Genomic DNA, 23,389 nt, shown 5'->3' on the forward strand with positions numbered 1-23,389 from the left:
GCTTGAGCCGGCTCCCCGCCGTCCCTTGCTGCATTGCCCTCATGGCCCCCTGGCCTCTCTTCTGTCCCCTCCGTCTGCTCCCTACACTACAGCCAACGCGATGTTTCTGGAACGGAAGTCTCAAGTCTCAGTATCTCACCACTTCCATGCCTTCCCATTTTCTACCTGTCATTTTCTCCCCTCCACCAGAATCCTCATCTCCCCCAGAGCCCCATCATTTCTCCTTGCCAGGTCCATTCTTGACCCCTCAGATCTCTGCTAAGGTGTCACTTCTTGGCCACAGGCTTCTCAGAGCCTTCCCCACACTCTGCAGGGTCTGTGGCACTGTGCCATCAGGTGGGATGCTTGTTTGCGCCCGAGTGGGCACGCTCAGCCAAGGTGAACCTGCCCACTCCTCACTGTATCCCTGGGGACGTTCTTCCATCTAGCAAAGGCCATGGGTCAGGGTTACAGGAGGAGAGTGGAACATGACAAGCGTCTGGAAGGGTGAGCTGTTGACAGGGGGTGCGTTGTACATGGGCACCGGCTGTCTCAGCCAGTGAATCTGATCAATCATCCTGAACAATTAGGAATTTACAGTGATCAGACATATCCTGAGATGAATGAATGGCTAATACATTGTTTTGCTTTACTCGTGTCTATCTAACTGGTAGTGGGGGAAGTTATTTTACCTAAAGGCAGTACAGTAGAATGATTGAGACCATGGACTCCGGTACTGAATCCCCTGGGGTTGGGCACCTGGGTGGCTCAGTCGGTTAAGTGTCCGACTTTGGCCCAGGTCATGATCACACAGTTTGTGAGTTCGAGCCCCGCGTCGGGCTCTGTGCTGACAGCTCAGAGCCTGGAGTCTGCTTTGGATTCTGTGTCTCCCTCTCTCTCTCTGCTCCCCGCCCCCCCGCCTTGCTCATGCTCTGTTTCTCTCTCTCTCTCTCTCTTTGTCTCTCTCTCTCTCTCTCTCTCAAAAATAAATAAACATTAAAAATTTTAGAATCAATCAATCCGTCCATCCATCCCCTGGGGTTTGAATCTAACCTCTTTATGTGCTTAAGCTTCCAGTGCCCGGCTTTCTCATCTGTAAAATGGGGTTAGTAATAGCACTGGAAGGAAGTTCAGTGTGTGTGCCGTGGCTAGAATGGGGCTTGAGTGGCCTAGGCAGTTCCCCCTTTTCTTCCTCCTCCTCCTCATGTTACTCTGGGAGCAGGTAGTTTACGTGGTAATTTGCAATTTTTAACTTGGGAGTCCAGAACGAACGAGTCCTTTGCGAACGACCTCCTGGAACCGTATCCTTGGGCTTTTTTTTTTTTTTAATTTTTTTAATGTTTATTTATTTTTGAGACAGAGAGAGAGCATGAATGGGGGAGGGTCAGAGAGAGAGGGAGACACAGAATCCGAAGCAGGCTCCAGGCTCTGAGCTGTTAGCACAGAGCACGACGCGGGGCTCGAACTCACGGACCGCGAGATCATGACCTGAGCCGAAGTCGGACGCTTAACCGACTGAGCCACCCAGGCGCCCCGTATCCTTGGACTTTTATGATATTGTGAGAATCGGGTTCTTCTAACTTGGTTTAAACTGAGGCCTGATTCATCAAAGGCCAACTTTAGCTTCTTACCCACTATGGGACCCAGGTAGTTCCACGTCCCGTTGTGAACTAGGAATTCTCTGTGAAGCATCTGTGTCACAGGCATTCATAATTGGCCCTTAGCGTTATTTCACCTGCTTGGGACTTTGCCGTTCAACATGTTCCCATCCCCAGCTTTGGTTTTATGGTGGGCATGGTGGATTTGGGAGGGGGAAGGGAGGCTAAGGAATGTCGCCTCTGGACCCAGTCCGTCTTGCCTGCGGGAAGAAGGAAGCATTTATTTTCTGAGAGAGCACTGATGGTTGACCTGCCTCAATGTTGATTCTGTCAACAGTACAGACAATGCCTTGGTTCTGGGGCACTGGCCCCAGCAGCACCCTTCACTTTTGATTTTATTCAAGTACAAGGTTAAATGGTTTGATCCATTTCGCCACTGTAATGCCTGCAGGGGGGAGAGAGTTATTAGCCACAAAAGGCTACAAGCGAGCTACAAAATAAAAATTAATAATGCTTAATTAAAAGTACGCACAGCATGACTCTGGTAACTTCATTACTTGCTGGATTTAGTATTCATACATTTCCGTATATTGTAAAGGCAGTAGGTTAGATTCTCTTCCTCCCACGCCTTTGCCAAGCTTTCCACGAAATCATCACTGATAGTAAATTGAAAGTTTATTTTTAACCAAATGGTCTCAAAAGCCAAATTATGAATATACCTTTGAAAAACTGCTTGCCGCAAAAAAATAAATTGGGATACTGGTGCATTTTAATACTTTTGTTAAAATGCAGGATAAACTCTTCAGAAGTCACAGGACTTGGGGCATTTGAAGGGCAGAGGTCTTGTGACAGGTGTGGGGAGGGGCAGGACCACCAAGGCACAGGAGCGTTCGTCTCGAGCCCACTGTTCTGCACCTCCCGGGTGCCCCCAACCCATCATTCCCGCGGTGGCCCTGGTGGGATAAACCCAGCTATAGCACTGAAGAAGCAGCTGAAGAAAAAGCTGGCCTCAAGAGGTGGGGGGAAGCTTAGGCATGGTTTCTCTTTCGTTACTGTACCGTTTGAGTAAAAATGGAGGTTACTGGCAAAGCAAGCCGCATTTGGGAAAAATGCCTGATTTGGCCCAGCACCTGAGACTTACCCTCCTTGCAGATCTCACTTTACGTTTGAAAGAGCCAGAATGTCTCCAGTGGCCCCGTTTTGCACAACACGCAGCCCACGCTGGTCTGGAGGAGTGCTAGCGGACAAACCTGTGCAGAACTGGCCTGGTCTCTCCCCAGGGAGGGCTCATCCCGACAACATCTGCTCCAGAGAATGGCCAGTCGACACGGCTTGGCTCACGGAAATCTGTGTAGGAAAATGACTAGCCATAGGACGTTTCTGATCTGGGTTCTTATACAGAAATCTTTCTTACTTGATTCAGAGAAATCAGATTCCAAGTGGTTGAAAGATATATTTAGCTCTGTGGTCATGGAGATGTTTTTTGGTTTGATTTAATGTTGATGGATTAGAGTAAATTGTTTGTGCAGATGAGCTGAATAAGTTCTGCCAGAGCTTCTATCTTATTCTGGTTTCACATTAAACCCTTAATTTACAGCCCTGTTCCATTGGCAGTCCTATTAGAGTGAAGCCCGAGGAAAAGCTGGGCTGGTCCTTCCTCCTCCCTCCACTGTTACTCAGCAGAATTAAACAAATCATTTAGCAACGTCAGAGGAGGGCTCAAAGGGACCCAAGAGGGAGAAATCTGGTCCTAAGGTGTCCTTAACCATCTAAGATGTCTGGAGAGCTACCATCATTTTAATGGCTTTAATTTAACCACTACTGAATTATCTTATTTAATCTACTTTCCCTACCTCCCTTCCCCTACCTTCACAAATCCACAAAGCCCTGGGTTTTCCGGAGTATTGCCTTCCCCTAGATATGCAGTGTAAATATAAAATGAAGAGAGAAGTTGCAAATCCTTCCTTGGAAAAGGTCATTCCCACGCTTTGCTCCCCTCATACCTCCACCCTCCGAGAAGTTCTGGGATGGGAATTCTCTCTCCCTCCTTGTTACATCCCCAGGGCTCTCTGGCGTCCCAAGACCTCACGTGTTTATTGAACTGGTGAGTGAAGGTGTGCTTGAGGAACTGATCAACCCATTTCGTGTCTTTGTTCCCCTTAGGAGGACTGGAATGAAATTGACCCAATTAAAAAGAAAGACCTACATCACAGCAACGGGGATGAGAAAGCACAAAGCATGGAGACCCTCCCTCCAGGTAACTGCAGCAGCCCCTGGGGGACCCATCTAGCCTCGGGCTGGGAGCTGGGGGCTGGGGGCTGGGAAATCCTCTTGCTCAGAAACCACGAATGAGTCGCGCGTGGCCCTCTGTCGCCTGTGGAGCCCGCGGAGTAGACAGCATGGATTGCAGAGGGCTGCTGGAGACACTGCCCTCTAGTCACGTTTGGCTGACTTCCTTCAAGCTCCTTAGCGGGTGGTGAAATAAGTGTACTTAGGAGGTGACCAAAATTTGTTGGGGAAAAAAAAAAAAAAAGGAATAAAATAGAAAATACAGGATGGTATATATCGGTTCACAGACTTTTTTTTTTTTAAAAAGACTTTATTTTTCTGGGGCGCCTGGGTGGCTCAGTCGGTTCAAAGTGGCCGACTTCAGCTCAGGTCACGATCTCGCAGTCCGTGAGTTTGAGCCCCGCGTCGGGCTCTGTGCTGACAGCTCAGAGCCAGGAGCCTGTTTCGGATTCTGTGTCTCCCTCTCTCTGACCCTCCCCCGTTCATGCTCTGTCTCTCTCTGTCTCAAAAATAAATAAACGTTAAAAAAAAATTAAAAAAAAAAAAGACTTTATTTTTCAGAGCAGTTTTAGGCTTGACGGCAAAATTGTGCACAAAGTGCGGAGATTCCCATACATGCCTCCTGCCCCTACACATGCGCGCCTCCCCCGCTGTCAGCATGTCCCTGCAGAATGGTCCATTGCTACGTTCAGGGAACCAACGCCGGCACGTCGTAATCCCCCAAAGTCCCTAGTTTACGTTACGGTCCACTCTTAGTGCCGTATGTTCTGTGGGTCCGAACAAATGTACGGTGACGTGAACGCACCCCTGCTTTATCCTACAGAATAGTTTCACTGCCCTAAATGTCCTCGGTGTTCCAGTTATTCATCCCTCCACCGCCCCAGTCCCTGACAACCACCGATCCTTTTTCTGTCTCCATAGTTGGGCCTTTTCCGGAACGTCATCTAGTTAGAATCATACAGCCCGTTGCCTTTCAGATTGGCTTCTTTCACTTAGTAACGTGCATCGACGCTTCCTCCGTGCTTTCTCGTGGCTTGACGGTGTATTTGTTCTCACCACTGAATACGACTGTGTTGTCTGAGTGGACCCCAGTTTACCCATCCACCTCCTGAAGGACATCTGGGTTGCTTCTGAGCTTTGGCAGCCGTGACTAAAGCTGCCGTAAACATCTCTGGGCGGGTTTGTGTGTACGTGTAAGTTTTCCGTTCATTTGGGTGCGGACCACGGAATAAGACGGCTGGATCACGTTGTAAGAGTACGTGTGGTTTTGCGAGAAACTACCAAGCTGTCTTCCGAAGTGGCTGTACCGTTTTGCATTCCCACCAGCAACGAATGAGAGTTCCTTTTGCCCCGCTTCCTCAGCAGCGTCTGGTACAGTCAGTGTTTTTGATTTGGGCTGTTTTAATAGGTTGGAAGAGGAATCTCGTTATTTAAATCTGCATTTCCCTAACGATATATGATACTGACTTTCTTTTGATAAATTTATTTATCCTCCATTTGTCTTCTTTGGGGAAATACCTGCTCAGGTCTTTCATCCATTTTTTTTTTTAAAGCGGGTTGCCCATTTACCGAATTTTAAACGTTCTTTCCATATTTTGGATAACCATCCCCCATCAGATATGTCATTTGTAAATTCTTTCTCTCAGGCTTTGGCTCGTCTTCTTGTTCTTTGGACAATGTCTTTCCCAAAGCAGGTATTTTAATTTTAATGAGATCGAGCTTTATCAATCCTTTCACGGATCATGCCTTTGACGTTATATCTGAAAAGTCATTGCCAAAATCACCTAGATTTTTTTTCCTACATTTTGTTTCAGGAGTTTTATAGTTTGGCTTCATAATCAGGTCTTTGATCCATTTTGAGTTAACTGTTGAGAAGACTGGAAGATCTGTGTCTAGATGGGCTGATTGATGGGTTGCATGTGGATGTCCTGATGTCCCAGCCCCGTTTGTTAGAAAGCTACCTTTGCCCCATTGTATTGCCTTTGCTCCTTTGTCAAATACCACATTGTCTTGATTACTTTAACTTTATAGTAGTTCTTGAATTTGGGTGATGTCAGTCCTCCAACTTCATACTTCATCTTCAATGAAGTGTTGGCTATTCTGTTTTTTGTGTTTTTTGTGTTTTTTTGTTTTTTTTTTTTTTGCCTTTTGTATAAACTTGAGAATCGGTTGATGCTCAGAAAATAATTTGCTGGGATGTTCATTTGTTTGTGTTGAATTTATAGATCAAGCTGTAAGAATTGACATCTTGACAGTATTGAGTCTTATTACTCATGAACGTGGACTGTCTCCATTTATTTAGTTCTTTCTTTATTTTCACTGTCGGTGTTAGAGTTTTACTCGTACAAATTTTATGCCTATCTTGTTAAATTTCTATCAAAGTGTTTACATTTGGGGGTGCTAATGTAAATGGTATTGTGTTTGTAATTTCAAATTCCACTTGTTCATTGTTCGTATCTAAGAAAGCAGTTGGTTTTTGTATATTAACCGTGTATCCTGCAGCCTTGCAGTAATTACTTATTAGTTCCAGGAGGTTTCAGTGCTTTCAGATTTTCTACATAGACATACCATTTGCAAACATCTTCCTTCTTAATCTATAGCATACTTTTGGTTTCCTAGCATTAGCTAGGACTTCTAGTATGATGGTGAAAAGTGGTAAACATCCTTGCCGTATGATTTCTTATCTTGGAGAGCGAGCATGAGCAGGGGAGAGGGGTGGCAGGGGGTGGGGCGGGTAGAGAGAGGGAGAGTTGCAAGCCGACGCCACACTCAGCACAGAGCCCCACAAAGGGCTCGATCCCACAACCCTTGGATTGTGACCTGGGCCGAAATCAAGAGTGGATACTTAACCAACCAAGCCACCCAGGTGTCCTTCCTTGCCATATTTCTGATCTTAGCAGGAAAGCTTCTAGTTTCCTACCACTAAGTATGAAGTTAGCTCTAAGTTTTTTGTAGATGTTCTTTATCAAGCTGAAGAAGTTTCCCCTTTATTCCTAGAATAGAGTTTTTATCATGAAGGAGTATTGGATTTTGTCAAATGGATTACATTAATCGGCTTTCACATGTTGAACCGGTCTTGCATACCTAAGATCAATCCTACTTTGTCATGGTTTTGGATTCAATTTGCTGATATTTTGTTGAAGATTTTTGCATCTATATTCATAAGAGATAGTGGTTTGCCATTTTCTTGTGATGTCTTTGGTTTTGTTATTAGGGTAATGTTGGCTCCATAGAATGAGTTAGGAAGTATTAACTTTGCTTCTGTCTTTTGAAGGAGATTGTAGAGAAATAGCAATGATTCCTTCCTTAAGTGTTTGGTAGACCTCATCAGTAAACCCATGTAGGCTCAATGCTTTCTGTCTTGGAAGTAGATTTCTTGAGGACAATATACAGCTAGTTGGGTCTTGTTTACTGATCTTCTCTGACTCTGTCTTTCAATTGGTGTATTAGACCCTTGCTATTTAAGGTGGTTATTACTATAGTTGCATTGATATCTACCATATTTGTTAGCCTTTTCTATTCCTTGCCTTGTTCTGTTATTTTTGTCTTCTACACTGTTTCTGCCTTTTGTAGCTTTCATTGAGCATTTTACAGAATTCCATTTTTCTCTCCTATTTTTTCCCATTGTTTTAGTGGTTGGCCTAGTGTTTGCAATATGCATTTACAACTAATCCAAGTCTAATTTCAAATAACACTAGACTGCTTCACAGTTAGTGTAAGTATCTTATAACAACATATTAAGAATTCTTCCCGGGGCGCCTGGGTGGCTCAGTCGGTTGAGCGGCCGACTTCGGCTCAGGTCACGATCTCGCGGTCCGTGAGTTCGAGCCCCACGTCAGGCTCTGTGCTGACAGCTCAGAGCCTGGAGCCTGTTTCAGATTCTGTGTCTCCCTCTCTCTGCCCCTCCCCCATTCATGCTCTGTCTCTCTCTGTCTCAAAAATAAATAAAACTTAAAAAAAAAAAAATTAAAAAAAAAAAGAATTCTTCCCTCCTGTTCCTTGAATCATCACTGTCATTCATTTCATATGTATAGTGTGTACCTAAATATATATACTATAGATAAGCATGCAAAATTGTTGCTATTATTATTTTGAACAAATCTTTACCTGTTTTATCAATTGAGGATAAGAAAAATTAAAGTTGGGGGCGCCTGGCTGGCTACATCGGTTAAGTGTCTGACTCTTGGTTTCAGCTCAGGTCATGATCTTAGTTTGTTGGTTTGAGTCCTGAATTGGGCTCTGTGCTGACAACGCGGAGCCTGCTTGGGATCCTTTCTCCCTCCCTCCCTTTCTCTCTCTCTCTCTGCTCCTCCCCTGTGTGCTCGCTCTCTCTCTCAAAAATAATAAACTTAAAAAAAATTAAAGTTGTAATTTTACCATCACTTACTCCTTCTCTGATGTTCTTACTTTTTTATGGAGATTTGAGTTTTCTGCCCTGTATCATTTTCCTTCTCTCTGAAGAGCTCCTTTTAGTATTTCTTGCAAGGCAGGTCCTCTACTGGCCACAGATTGCCTCAATTTCTGTTATCTGAGAAAGTCTTTATTTCTCCATCACTTTGGAAGATTATTTTCACGGAGTATAGAATTCTAGGTTGGCAATTTTTTTCTCTCAAAACTATAGATATTTCATTCCATTCTCTTCTTGCTTGCACGGTTTATGAGAAGCTGGATAGAATTCTTATCTTGTTTCTCTGTTTCCTTCCTCCCCATCTTCTTTCAAGATTTTTTTAAAGGGGCACCTGGCTGGCTCACGTGGTAGGACATGCAACTCTTGATCTCGGGGTTGTGAGTTCAAGCCTCATGTTGGGTGCAGAGATGACTTAAAAATAAAATCCTAAAAAAATAAATAAATACAAGTAAATAAAAATAAAATTTTGACTTTTGCTGTTTGAATATGCTATGTCTAGGTGTAGTTTTTGGTTTTTTTATGTTTTCTGTCTTTTTGTTATTTATCCCACTTGGTATTTTCTGATCTTCCTGCAGCTGTGACTCAGTATCTGAACATTAACGTGAGGAAATTCTCAGTCATTACCACTTCAAATAAATCTTTTATTCCTGCCTCTCTTCCTTGTCGTTCTGGTAGTCCCATTATACATGTGTGTACATTTTGGTAGTTATCCAGCATTTCTTGGATAACTCCATTCTGATTCCTTTCAGTGTTCTTTTGTTCTTTGTTTTTTAAATCTCTGCTTTCCAGTTCGGAAGTTTCTACTGTCATATCCTCAAGCTCAGAGAGTCTTCCGTCAGCTGTGCCCGGTTTAGTGATGAGTCCATCAAAGCCACTCTTCATTTCTGTTACAGTGTTTTGATCTCTAGTAATTCTGTATGATTCTTGACTAGAATTTTCATTTCTGTTTCTCTGTTCTTCATTTGTCCTTCCATGTTGTCTACTTTTTCCATTAGAGCTTTTAACATACGAATCGTAGTTGTTTTAAATTCCTGGTATGGTAATTCCTACATCCCTGCCATATCTAAGCCCGTTTTGATGCTTGCTTTGTCTCTTCAAACTTTGTTTTTTGCCTTTTAGTATGCCTTGTAAGTTCTTCTTAAAAGCCGAGTATGATGTGCTGGGTAGAAGGAACTCAATAGGCCTGTAGTGATAAGGTAGGTGTGGGGGCAGGGGAAGCCTTCTATAGTCATTTGCTAGGTTTCATCTTTTAGTGAGCCTGTGCCCCTGGGCTGTGAACTTCACAATTGCTTCCCAGTTTCTCTCCCACATGGGTGGGACAGGGCAGCTAAAGTTGATTAGAAAGGAGTATTTCCCTTCTTCCACGCAGAAGGCTAGGGGCAGGCTGGGGTCCAGCATTTTCCTTTCTCCAGGTCGGTTAGGCTCTGATAAACTTCCATGGGGTTAGGCTGTGGTAAAATAGTTTCTGTTGAGGGCAGGCCTTGTCAAGAACAGAATGCTCTGGCATATTTCCAAATGATCCTTTTTCCTCTCCTGCTGGAAGCATGAAGGAAGGGGTCTGTCGTCCAGAAACCTAGTTAAGCTCCTGGAGGTAAAAACTCACAGAGGTATGGGGGGCCACCTATGACTGAGGCCCCTGGAGTTTTTAGCTCTCAGGCTTGTCCACAGCGACCTCCCTCCAGCAGTTCATCTGTCACCGTTCTGATTTCGTTACCCGGACAAGGTTCCTGCACAGATGGGTCCTCCAGAAAGTTGTGATTCTCTGTATTCACCTTTGGGTGTCTCCAGTTTTTGGAGTAGCGGTTTGCTCTATGATCTCACTTCTCTGAGGGAACTCAGAAGAGTTGTCGATAGCTTAGGATGGATGGAGTGATAACTTCCCAACTCTTCACACGCTGGCCCGGAAAACCAGAAGTTGGCTCACGAAATTTTTACTTCGTGGTGACGGGGAGTTTGTACATTCATGTGTCTAACCAAGGTTGGATAAGTATCACCCCAGGGAGCGCAGGTCTATACCCTTTGTCTATACCCTTCCGTTGTCCCAATTGCGCTAGACGGGAGCACGCGTGTGTGAGCACATTAGATGTATCTATTAAGCCGGCCCCCTCTCTTCTTCCCCAACTCCTGGATGAGTCATGCAGCTCTGAGCCAAGGTTCCTTCCTATGTAAAATAGGCATTTCCCACGCAGTGGGGAGCATCTGAATGGAATACTTCGCTAATAAGGATTTCTTTATTATAATAATAGGATACGCTTCTACGGTGTGGATTAATGAGAGACTTCCTGTGGGTTGTCTTCCGTTAAAACCAAGTGTTCTAGTGGGTTTTAAGTCCTATATGGAGTGGGAGGGGGAGGCCATCTTCAGGGTGTATACCAGCTGCTACTATTAAGAGTCAGGGGCGCCTGGGTGGCTCAGTCTTTTAAGCGGCCGACTTCGGCTCAGGTCATGATCTCACAGTCCGTGAGTTCGAGCCCCACGTCGGGCTCTGTGCTGACAGCTCCGAGCCTGGCGCCTCCTTTGGATTCTGTGTCTCCCTCTCTCTCTCTGCCCCTCCCCTGCTCATGCTCTGTCTCTCTCTGTCTCAAAAATAAACATTAAAAAGAAAAAAATTAAAAAAAAAAAAGAGTCATACTCTAGTTAAAAATCAATTCAGTGTGGTATTGACCCTGGCTGTCATGTTTGTAGCTGTCACACAGTTGATTTTCTTCAGAGATAGGACAGGAATATACTGACAGTCCCTTTTTTTTGAGTTATTACCGATAACTTGCTAAAGGCACCGTGTCCTTTTATTTTGCCGAAGGACTTCGACCTTTTGAGTTGTAACCTTTTTCCTCGCTAAACCCACGTACACATGAGTTTTTTCTTTAGAAGTTATTTTGCTCTGGGGCGCCTGGGTGGCTCAGTCGGTTAAGGATCCGACTTTGGTTCAGGTCACGATCTCGCGGTGCGTGGGTTCGAGCCCCGCGTCGGGCTCTGTGCGGTCAGCTCAGAGCCTGGAGCCTGCTTGGGATTCTGTGTCTCCCTCTCTCTTTGCCCCTCCCCCTCTTGCGCTCTGTCTCTCTCAAAAACCGAATAAACTTAAAAAAAAATTAAAAAAAAAAAAGTTATTTTGCTCTGGCTGCGAAACACATTTTCCGCAAGAATGATGGACACTGCCAGTATTTTGTGGTCGGCAAGGAACCACTGTGCACAGCTCTTTCCTCTGGGTAAAGTGGGTTGTTCAGAAACCCAGCTTCCTGTGTTCTAGGTGTTGGATATCTAGCAGTTGTAGACAGATGGGTGGGAGGAGGCAGCACGAAGCCAAATATAGGAGCCTCGTGCCTTTTAACATGGCCACAAAACCCACTGACAGATGTAGGAACCAGATTCAAGATAGCAGTGATGCCCCCCGTGACGGCTCCCACTTTTTTGACCAAACGCCCTATTAGCAAAAATATTTTGAGGATAGCTCTCCTTCCTCCATCTATATTAAAACACTTACAGATTAAACACATATTATCACGCGAATCTAGTGATACGTTCCAAAGCACATTTTAAATAAAATATTATGAAGGATTCAGAAAGACCCACTGTGGCTTTACCCCTAAAGATTGCCTTGCGTGGCCCCACTCTGGGGATCCCGCTCCTGGGTCCGCCATGGCTTCCAAAAGCCCAGATTATTGTTCCCAACTCGATTTCCTGTCCCAGCCCGCGCTGCTTTTCGGTAGACTCTGGGATTTTTTAGTAAAGCCAACCAGCAAAGTGGCTGTGGCAGAGGGGAGGCCCGGAGGCTGGGGTCCTGGCCTTCATTTTCTGGTGGCAGCTCAGTCGTCCACGCTCAGCAGTCGATTCACGGGGCTTGAGGAGCACAGAGGAGCCTGTACGCTGAGCCAGAGCGCAGCCTAGAAGGGCTTTGTGACCAGGGTGCAGGAACAGAACCGCAAACGTGAGCACCAGCAGCTGGGTTTATGAACAGCCCAAATCTAGCGTTTGCCTGTTAGAGACCTAGGATTTCCTCACCAAGTTCTTGAGTCGCAACCCGGTCCGTGAAGGAGATCTGAAAATTGGAGTGAGAGCTCTGGTCGGCGTCATCTTCCAGTTCTGTTTATTTGGATCCCACTGTCATCGGGAGAGACCAGGGGCTGGGGGTGGGGGGCAGTTATGAAGCAGTTTGCTTCCCATCTCACTCAGGTCACGCTGGCCAGGAGTCCTTCTGTCAAAGCTCCCGAAGGTCAAGGGTGACTCAATGAATCCTGCATTTCCCTTGGTAGAACTGCACCTGGTCTGGGTCACAGGCACTTGAAGTCAGATAGATGCCTGCAAATTGGCTAAAGAAGGAACGAGTCGTGGCGCGCCTGGGTGGCTCAGTTGGTTAAGCGTCCGACTTCAGCTGAGGTCATGATCTCACAGTCCATGAGTTCGAGCCCCGCGTCGGGCTCTGTGCTGACAGCTCGGAACCTGGAGTCTGCTTCGGATTCTGTGTCTCCCTCTGACCCTCCCCCGTTCATGCTCTGTCTCTCTCTGTCTCAAAAAAAAAAAAAAAAAAAAAGAAGAAGAAGGAAGGAGTCGTTTGTTTTCTTTGCTCCCTGGGCCGGTTTCCTGCAGCCTTGGAGAGAAGGCTGTGGTCATGCTCATGGGGAGAGTCCTGCCTCCTGGGAGGCCGCTGGCTTCACGGAGGTAGCACAGCATGCTCACGTGGACATGTCCTTCTACGGCGACTGCTTTCTAGAAGTTGAGGAGGAACTGTGAGATTCTTGATGTCCCGAATGCACTGGGATAGCCCAGCCCATGTCCACTTTCCAGTTTTTCTGGCCATTTCTGAAATAGTGGCCTCATAGGAACTGGAATGTGAGAGCTGTCCGAGAGAAGCACGGGGCTCGAGGACAAGGACACTTGTCCACTGAGCTAGGCACTGGGGCGCAGCACTCAGCGCTACCACCAGGTAGTTGACCTTAGACAGATAGTGACTATTTTACAGCTTCATTTTCCTTATCTGTAAAATGGCCACACTTTCTTCTGTGAGATCCCTTGATTCTGTTGTTTATGTTTAAAAAAAGAAATTTTTTTTAACGTTTATTTATTACTGAGAGACAGAGAGACACAGGGCATGAGCAGGGGAGGGGCTGAGAGATGGAGAGACACAGAATCTGAAGCAGGCTCCAGGCTCCGAGCTGTCAGCACAGAGCCCGACGCGGGGCTCGAACTCACAAACCGCGAGATCATGACCTGAGCCGAAGTCAGACGCTTAACTGACTGAGCCACCCCGGCGCCCCAACTCTGTTGTTTAAACTATACCTTTCTGTTGCCTTCCAGTCTCTGTCCCCAGATTAAGACCACCAATCGTACTGTCTTGGAGACGGGGTGAGGATATGTCTTCGTGTCCCATTGCCTTCCTTGTAGATTTCAGGTCTGGAGCAGAAAGCCTCTGGTCCTTAGGTTCTGGGCCCCTTTTGGTCACTGAAGTTGCTTTTCAGTGCTGACTGCCTTTTCTTTCTTTCTTTCTTTCTTTCTTTCTTTCTTTCTTTCTTTCGTTTTTTTTTTTTTCTTTTTTTTTTTAATGTCTGTTTATTTTTGAGAGAGAGAGAGACAGAGTGCGAGCAGGGGAGGGGCAGAGAGAGAGGGAGACACAGAGTCCGAAGCAGGCTCCAGGCTCCGAGCTGTCAGCACAGAGCCGGACTCGGGGCTAAAACTCTAAAACCTCAAGATCATGACCTGAGCCGAAGTGGGACACTTAACCGGCTGAGCCCCCCGGGCACCCTTCAGTGCTGATTTTCAGTGTTCTGGCAAATAGAGTGTTAGTCAGGTTTTGTGTTTTTTTGAAAATTTATCTGATGGAGACGAATTTTATCTTCCCCCCCCTTCCCCGCCCCTGGGTACAGAAAAAGCTCTCTGGTTTGAAAAATGAGTCTCTCCCAGTAAATGCCCTCCTGTGTCCTCTCCTCTTGTGCCCTCCGCCTCTCTCCATCTGACTGATGAGACCAGTGGGCAGGATGGCCGATGATCCAGGACAGCGAGGAACAGGGGCCATCTGAAGGGCTCTCATCCTTCAGATGGGGACGTGTCCTTGGAGAGTAGATTCTGTTTTTGCCTTTCCGAAACCTTGGTGTCATTCTTGTGTTCGTTACAACCTCGTGGAAGGGGGCGAGGCCTCGGAGAGACACGGGTAGGGAGAGGAGAGTCCTGATTATGGTGTGCGTCGTCTGGGAGGACCCCCATCCTTCGGGGTGTCTCCTCCCGCCCCTCCCCTGCCCGCCGCTGCCTCATTACCCGAGACAGTTGACTTCTCAAAACAGAAATTGCTTGCATTTACGCAGAGACGAATGACACGGGAATGGCGACATGCATAATGGAACCCAAGTCCCGGTGCAAGTTGCCGCTGATGCTAATGGAAACGTTTTAGCGTTTCTACTTCCCACCTGCCAGAAGAAAGAGGAGCTGAGCCACTTGTGTGTTTAGGCTGCATTGCTACAGAGTCAGGAGAAGTGCTCTCCTGAACCTTTTCTCCTTTCGAGGGATTTACGGGGCTCCGGCGTCGTGCGTTCTTTAAACAAATCGTGGTGAGATACACACAATGGAACGTTTGCCGTGGCCGCCGTCTTTAAGTGCACAGCTGAGTGGCATCACGTACATTCACACCGTTGTGCAGCCGTCGCCCCCATCCGTCTCCAGAACTTTCTCCCTTTCCAAGCTGAAACTCTGTCCCCGTGAAACACTAACCCCCGTTCTCCCCACCACCGCACCCCCCCTCGCCCCTGGTAGCCACCGCTCTCCTATGTGTCTCCTTGAACTCAACTCCCCCAGACACCCCAGGGAAGGTTGTCCTTTGGTGACTGGCATGTTTCGCTCCGTGCAGCGTCCCCCAGGCTCATCCATGTTGTAGCACGTGTTAGGGTTTCCCCGCTTCTTACGACTGAACCCACTTCCCCTGTATCTCTGTGCGCCGTGCGCCCGGTGAGCCGCATTGCCTGGGTAGCACGGTGGGACAGCCGTGGGACGGCTAACTCTGTGTGGCTCGCTGTGACCCGGGCCCGAGCCAGAGGTCTGCACAGGGTCATTGTTAGGAAAGTAAGTGGCTGAGTATCCTTGAAGGATACCCTAAAAGCAAGCAACATGGGGCGCCTGGGTGGCTCAGTTTAGCTGAGCGTCCAACTCTTGCCGTCAGCTCAGGTGGTGATCTTGCGGTCACGAGATCGAGCCCCACATCAGACTCCACACTGACAGTGTGGGATTCTCTCTCCCCCCCCTTCTCTCTGCCCCTTCCCCATGCTCTCTCTCTCTCCCTCTCTGTCTTTCTCTCTCCAAATAAATAAATAAATGTTAAAATAAGCACATACATAAGTGTAATATACTTATGTGGAACATTTAATTCAGATAAGCAAAAAGAAGACAATCGTTCACACATAATTCTACCACCCCACACTAACCACTGTTACTCTCCCACCGAGTGTTCCTCTGGACTCTCTCTGGGCATGTGTCCCACCTGACTGAGGTGAGCCGGCGTCTGCCTCCCCTCGGCTGTGCCGAGCCCGGGGACAGGAGGCCTGGAGCCCTAGACACAATTTCGGAGTCAGCTCCTGGGCCTCTCAGCGTTTCTGTGAGTTCTTAGGAAAAAAAAATAGGCCAAGTCTGCGAGGTAACATTGCTGAGGATTTGGAGGAGTACCTGAGAAGTGTCCCCACACATGCCCCTCTCTCCCAGCGGTAGCACCTCAGGGTTCTCCCTGCGTCTGTCCTGGAGGCCACCTCCCTCCCCCCTCCCCCCTCCCCCCTCCTCCCTCTTCCTCCTGGTTCGGCTCAGGACAGGCCACAGACCGCCCCTACCAGCTGGTTATGTCAAGATTTTTACATATGTGGCACCGCACCGTACTTCCACCCATTTCTTCCTGGCGTTTTCCGTCACAAACACCTTTTCGTGTCCGTCAGTACCCCCTCGACAGCATTTTCAATGACCGCAGTGTATCCATTGGCATAAGCTCCTTGAACTTGTCCTGTGTTGTAGGACACAGAGAGGGTTTCCAGCGAATATCTTCTGAGGTGACTCTTGGGATCCCTTAATTACTTCCTTGAAATAAATTCCTAAAACTGAAACCGCAGGGTCAATGGCAGTGCGTGTATTTAAGGGTTTTTTTCATCTTAATCGCCAAATGGTCTTCCAGGGGGAACCATTTCCTTGCATGTCAGCCGCCATCCGAAAACAAACCTTCTAACGTCCTTTCCCCCCACCTTCCAACAAGTAGCAAAGCAAAAGCGAGGCCACAGATCAGGTCAGCAGCCAGAAGTGTGATAGAGCTATTAAAGTAGAATGAGTTTGGGGCGCCTGGGTGGCTCAGTCGGTTAAGCGGCCGACCTCGGCTCAGGTCACGATCTCGCGGTCCGTGAGTTCGAGCCCCGCGTCGGGCTCTATGCTGACAGCTCAGAGCCTGGAGCCTGTTTCGGATTCTGTGTCTCCCTCTCTCTGACCCTCCCCCATTCATGCTCTGTCTCTCTCTGTCTCAAAAATAAATAAACGTTAAAAAAATTTTTTTTTTTTTTTAAATAAAGTAGAATGAGCTTAAGCTTGACTAGGTAGAAGTACGGCATCCAGAACAATCCGGATGGCATCTAGCGCTGTGTGTGCTGACAGGCCACCCCTGAAGTATCCCGTTCCCTTCCGGGCACAGGGTTTTCCGAGTCGCTCATAAGTTAGAGCAGGCCCAGATGATGATGATGACTCAGACGGTGAGGGGGCCGGAAACAGCATCTGATGAGGAGCACTTCAATTAACTGGATGTTTCTACGGAAGGGCCTAGGAGGGGAAAATGGAATCGTGATGTCCAAATATTTGGAAGGCAACCATACAAAAGAGGCTGAAGACTAATTTTTTTTTTTTTTTTTTTTTTTTGAGACTCCAGAGAGTGAAAGTTACAGGCAAGCAATTTTTGTTACGGTATAAGGAAGCCGATGTCAACAATCCCAGCTGTCTGATGAAACGGGCTGCTTTTGAAGCAATGATTTCCCCGTCATTGGAAACTTATAAGCGGTGGCTAGATGCTAGGGGTTTTTTTTTTTTTTTATTAGTATTGAAAAACATTTTTTTAATGTTTATTTTTGAAAGAGACTGAGCGTGAGCAGGGGAGGGGCAGAGAGAGAGGGAGACCGAGAATCCCCAGCAGGCTCCAGGCTCCGAGCTGTCAGCACAGAGCCCGATGTGGGGCTCGCACCCACAAGCCATGAGATCATGACCCGAGCCGAATCAGACAGATACTTCACTGACTAACGCCACCCAGGTGCCTCTTTTATTATTATTTTTAAGTGTTTATTTATTTTGAGAGAGAGAGAGAGAGATGAGCAGGGGAGGGGCAGAGAGAGAGGGAGGGAGAGAGAGAATCCCAAGCAGGCTCTGCCCTGTCCGCACGCCGCGAGGGGCTCGAGCTCGCAAACCATGAGATAGATCATCACCTGAGCCGAAATCAAGAGCCAGACACTTAACTGACTGAGCTGCCTGGGCGCCCCTTAGAGGACAGGGGTCTTGGTGAAGAGACTTTCCCACCCGTGTGTCAGCTTCGGTTCTGTTCACTCTGATACTTGTACTAATATTCGGGATGGAAGACATGATCAGGAGAGACCATGGACATCAAACCAAATTATTCATAATTAGACACTGTCACATAGAGGGAGAATGAGCATAAAGTGTCATTTACGTGTCGTTGTCATTTAAATGGACACATTTGTCTGTGATCCTAGCCCTGACCCATTCTCTTCCTTCATCTGGTAGCCTGATGACCTTCTAGAGGAAAAATAGGAAGAATTTTTGTTTTCTTTGAAGCATAGTAAAACTACATTCCGTTTGAGATCAACCAGGAGGTCACAATAAATCTGAGAGCTTTGTCCTTTGATGTAAAATACATTCTGTTTCCCTTCTTGGCTGCTTTCCGGGAGGAAGCGGCTCTGTTTTATACAGACTAGCGTTCAGTTTGTTTAAGCCGTCCTTCCCAGGGAGGATTTGAGTGAGGCACTGCGGAACGGCCATGATACCGCAGCATCCAGAAGTCTCCAGCCACCCGAGTCCGCTGGCCCGGTGGGACCCGCACCAGCCATGCACCAGCCACATCATTTTCCTTCCCCTCGTTTTCCTTCCCCTCGTAGGCCTGTGAGTGTGGACAACAGGCCGGTGCCTGGGGGCACATGTCAGCACTTGGGCTTTCACACGTTTTGTGAAGTTAACCCTTTGGAAGTTCATTTGCATAGATGGAGGTCATTGTTTCCTTAAAGATGAGGCCTAGGGGAAAAACTTTTAAGAAAGAAATGGCATGGTTTGGAAATGTATTCTTTTAAACTGAAACGAACAACTGAACGAGTCCTCCAAATGCGAGCAATTGCCTGGCTCTAAAAGTGTCTTTTCCAAAAGATCAGTTGTAGGGTTGGTTATTTAGGAGACGAGAATGAGCTTTCCCGTGGAAATGCTGTCCTGGGTGGCACTTAGGACCCCCGCACCAGCTGGAACGGGCCCCGACCTCAGGCCACAGAGCAGGGGGCTCCCCCCTATGGACCTCAGCACCTGTCCCGCCTGCAGCCTCCGTCTGGGCCCCGTGGACCATGCATGGTTATGAGGACCAGCTGGTCTCTCTGCCCGCGGGGTGCCCTGCTGTCCTCCCGTGTGGATTGGATTGGGGCATGTGTGTGTGGCGGGTGGACTGCTAACCCTCAACTAGGAAGAAGAAGATTGGGAAAAGCTTTTAGAAGTAGCTCAGGAGGCTGCTTGGGGGGATTAGGAGGGAGAGAAGAACCTCTGGATTCAAGAAACTTAAGGCTGCAAAGCTTGTCCTGTGAAGGAGGCAGGTGTAACAGAAGAATGTCAGTGGGCAGGTGTAACACGTAAGTCAAAGATGGGAACAGGGGCGCCTGGGTGGCTCAGTCAGTTGAGCTTCCGACTTTGGTTCAGGTCATGATCTCACCTTCTGTGAGTTCGAGCCCCGCGTCGGGCTCTGTGCTGACAGCTCGGAGCCTGGTGCCTGCTTCGGATTGTGTCTCCCTCTCTCTCTGCCGCTCCGCTGCTCACGCTCTGCCTCTCTCTGCCTCTCAAAAATTAATAAACATTTTTAAAAATTAAAAAAAAGGATGGGAACAGAAAACGAAAGAAATCGTTGGGGCTGAGGTGTGTGTGGTCAGGGGAGCACTGTGGTAACGGCTGGCACAGAGCGGGCACGTACGTGTCTGAGGTTGGACCAGCACATACAGGTGGCTGGAAGTGTCTTCTCACTGCCAACCCTAGGGACCCCTTCCCCACGGGGCCCTCAAGCCGAGACTCATGAGGGTCTGATCTTTCCCTTCAGGCCCGGGCTCTTGTCCCAGCAGGCGGTTGCCCCGGGCCTCACTCTCCCCCGTCTCCAGACACTGTTTCTTGTGCTAGAAGGCAAGAAGGGAACCGTGCCCTTCAGCTAGCCCACACTGGCAGGCCTCGGAGGTCAACCCGAGGGTGCGGGGAGTGGGGGGCGGTGGGAAGTAGCCGGCCCTTCCCTGGACTGGCCTCTGCTCCCAGCAGAGACCGGATCTGGCAGGCGGGCGGGCAGCAGAGGAGGGCCAGGTTTCCAGCTGCACCGCGGATCCGTGAGAGGGGCGACAGGACAAGCCGAGGCTTCGGGGGGTGGCCAGGCCGTAGAAGGGATTTGCGGGATACTGCTTGGCGCTATTCAACATGCACCGTGTGGCAGATTTGAGGCCCCTGCCTAGAAGCGGAGAGGAAAAAGAGCAAAGAAACCAGGCAGCGAAGAGAGCGGGTGCAAGGTGCACCGGGGCTGGGGGATGGGCCGGAGAGTAGGGCCAGCCCCCACTCCACCCACCCTCTGTGCTCAGAGCCAGGGCATCAAGGAGAGAGTGCAGAGCTCGTCAGTTTCCATTCAGTTTCCATCGCCTTTCGATAGACACTGATATTCACTCGGAAAAGGGCACCGATGCGTTAGTAGGATATTGTGGGCTCAGCTGGGTGAAGAGGTGTGCGAGGACCCACGGCTGTCTGCAATTCCTGGGGGAGGACGGGGCATACGCGGTCATCTCTGTTTTCAGGGGTGGACTTGGGCCCCATCCTCGGCAGAATTCGGAGTTAAATTATTAGAGGGTTAGGGAGCACTTTCAAGGCCCTCTGTGAGCAGGTCTGTGGAAAAGCTGTGGCTGGAATGGAGTCATGTGTGAGGAAGAGGGAAGAGGCATGGCCTAGGACGAGGCCACAGCTGCGGACACACGGGAGGGCCTCTGGGAGGTGGTGGCCATGTTGAGAAGCAGCCCTACCTTGCACTGGGTGAGCCGAGTCCCTCACAGGTTCAGGGTCCACGAGGGCTGGGCTTCGAGGAGAAAAGATGTGCTTGTGGGGACCCGGGACTCATCCTCGGGTGCAGGCAGGGTCTTCCTGAGCAGGGAGCTGAGGGGGCAGGTGATTTGGGGGGATCATCTACGTCTTTACCTTGGAGGTTCCCCCTCTGAGCGTCTGTCCTTGTTCTTGCGGCCAGAATCGTATTCCTGGAGTGCAAATTTGATCGGCCCTCACCCGCTCGAAACTTCTGTGCTCCCCAGAACGTGGACTATAGTTTGAGCAGTTGAGCCAGGGGTGAGCCTCGGGGCTGGGCACGGACTGGCCTTCTCCTCTCCTGTCACCCCTGTCTTCACACATCCTTCCCTCCATCCTGTTGCGTCTTCCCACACAGCCCTTCCGTGCGTCAGGCTTCTGCTCGTGCCTCAAGACCCAGCCCAAATGCCCCTTCTCTGGGGACTTTTCTGAGCCCCTGTCCCTGGATTATAGACTCCTTGTCCGCACCACTTGTTGGCATCCCTTTCCCACTAATGACATATACAGCTCGAGGACAGAGGCTACATTCCTTTATGTGTGCTCACTCGCTCAGGGTTTGGCGTCTTCTCCGTACTGGCCCATTTCACCCAGCTTGGGGAAAACAGAAGGCAGTGAATGTTTTCTCCAGAATTAAGAACTTCCTTACAGTGAGTTTGCCCAAAATAGAATGGCTGTCTTACGAACTGAGTAGTTTCCCAGGACTGCAAATGTTAGCAGGAACAAAAGGCTGAGATGCCCCTTAAAAGGGAGTTTTCGTGGGGCCCATGGGTGGCTCACTTGGTTAAGCCTCTGGCTCTTGATTTCTGCTCAGGTCATGATTCCCAGGGTCATGAGACCGAGCCCCACATCAGGCTCCACACTTAGTGTGAAATCTCCTTGGGATTCTCTCTCTCTCTATCTCTCTGCCCATCTCTCCCACTCGAGTGTTCTCTCTCTCTCTCTCTCTTTCTCTCTCTTCTCTCTCTCTCTCTCTCTCAAGAAAAAAAATAGAATCTTCCAGCCATAAGATGTGACACCATGGGTTCTGGGGCTCCACGGGAAACCCACCCCACCCTGTCCCACGCACACAAGGCCTTCACAGGGAGACCCTCTCCCTCCCTCCCCTTCCCCTTCTGGGCAGAAGGGTGGCATCTCCGTCTGCAGCTGGCCTCAGGGTGGGGAGGGGGCAGGACAGGGGGGGCACCCTGAGGAATGGAAGATAGGCTGCTCAGCACTGTACTTCCTGCCTACGCCCCTGGGATGTCCCCCCTGAGAAATTCCGAAGCCACTCAAGTGAGACACTGAGGGGCCTCGCCGATCACGACGTGACCGACAGTAAAACAAGTATGATCTGAGAATAGGCCGCCAGAACTTCCGTGTTCTTGACTCTTCTTCCTGTCACTGACAGCCATGCTTCTCTCCCCTCTCCGCCGCCCCACCTTTGAAATGTGATGGTATCGACATGGTTCCCCTGCTTGAAGCAAGCGGAGAACGACATTGTGTTTATTATTTTCGCCACGTGTTTCCTGGGCACAGCAGATGGGGATGGAAGGACGGAGGCGCAGACTTAGATGAACTTGGCCACGGGCCCCCTTCTCCCTAAGATCAGAGGCAGAAGGTGCTCGTGGGCAGCAGGGAGGTGTGGACTCTGTTGACCTGCACGTTCCGGCCTGTGCTCACCTGGGCAGGTGCCCACAGGAACCTTGGCAGACGAGGATCCCCTGCAGTGCTTCCCACTCATTTCTCAGGGTCAGCTGCAGAGGTGGGACACCCCCCTGGAGGGGCAGGGGCTGGACGGGCTCAGCAGCTCCCGGCGACCCTCCCAAGTGAGGCGGCCACACCCGCAAAGTGGAGGTAATTGTGTTTGTGTTTAGCCGTTCCTCCTACTAAGCCAGTTCATTTTGGACGGTCGTCAGTGGCTTAGGAATTATTATCGCTGTCATCACTATCATTTTTTGTAACAACTTCAGAGGCAGAATGTTCTGATTGCATACAGACTAGAGGCTCAGGAAGGGTGGGTGAGCTGAACTCACCCCTGGGCCCCTGCTCCTCGGCCTGTGTTCCGTGAACGCTGGCTGTGGGCCTCCAAGCCCCATCCGTCCCGGGGGTTGGCATGGGACCGCTGTTAACCCCGCGTCCTCAGCTTCTCTGCACTGGGACCCGTGATCTGACCAGCAGGCTCCAGAGAGCAGCGCCGTCAGCCAGAGGAACAGAAAAGCCGCTGTCCAGCACAGGCGGAGAGCGCTTCTCAGATGCGGGTGTCCGCACCGCGATGCCACCCCTGAGAGCCGGTATGAGGCTGGGTTCCTCCGAGCAGCGTGCAGGATTTGGGGTGCTTTTTTAGGATCAGTCTCGGGTGCCTTGGACCCAGGTGGAGACCACCTGTAGGGTTGGCCAGTCTTCGTGCATGCAGTGTGCGTCCCGTGCTGGCGTCTGTGGGTAAGAACTAGCAACAAAACAGGAGGTTTCGCCCTCCGGTGAGGAACTCTTTCCCAGTCCAGCTGGGAGGGGAGGGGAGGGGGTGTGCCTGTGGCAGGCATTGGGGGTGGGGCAGATCCAAAGATCCTACTTCTCAGAGGAGCTTGACCTTGAAGGACAGGGAAGGCTTGAGCCGGCTGTGCTGTTCACAGAGGGGAACGGGGGACCCAGGGAGGCTGCCAGAGGACTGGAATCTGGAATCGGGTGGGGATCCTCACCCAGCCCCATAAGTCAGCGCGAGGTCCAGACAGGTGGCTTGTCCCGCCTGCGCAGGAATCTTTGGGAAGAGTCTGTTTGACAGAAGCCTAGGTTTCCACACTCATGGGGCCGCACGGCTCCTCCTTCTCAGAGAATCTGTCTG

The 23,389-nt window shown here is 49.2% G+C and overlaps 1 protein-coding gene across 1 annotated transcript in view; it reads left to right on the forward strand.

The window, feature by feature from the left end:
- Positions 1–23,389, forward strand: part of GALNT2 (polypeptide N-acetylgalactosaminyltransferase 2) — a 191,553-nt gene that overhangs the window by 95,019 nt on the left and 73,145 nt on the right. Inside the window, exon 2 of the mRNA XM_053910186.1 lies at positions 3,741–3,834. Coding sequence (XP_053766161.1) covers positions 3,741–3,834 — 94 coding nt within the window. The remainder of the gene's footprint in view (positions 1–3,740; positions 3,835–23,389) is intronic.

This window comes from Panthera pardus, unplaced genomic scaffold, assembly GCF_024362965.1.
Source record: "Panthera pardus isolate Hobbes unplaced genomic scaffold, ASM2436296v1 HiC_scaffold_22, whole genome shotgun sequence".
NCBI lineage: Eukaryota > Metazoa > Chordata > Mammalia > Carnivora > Felidae > Panthera > Panthera pardus.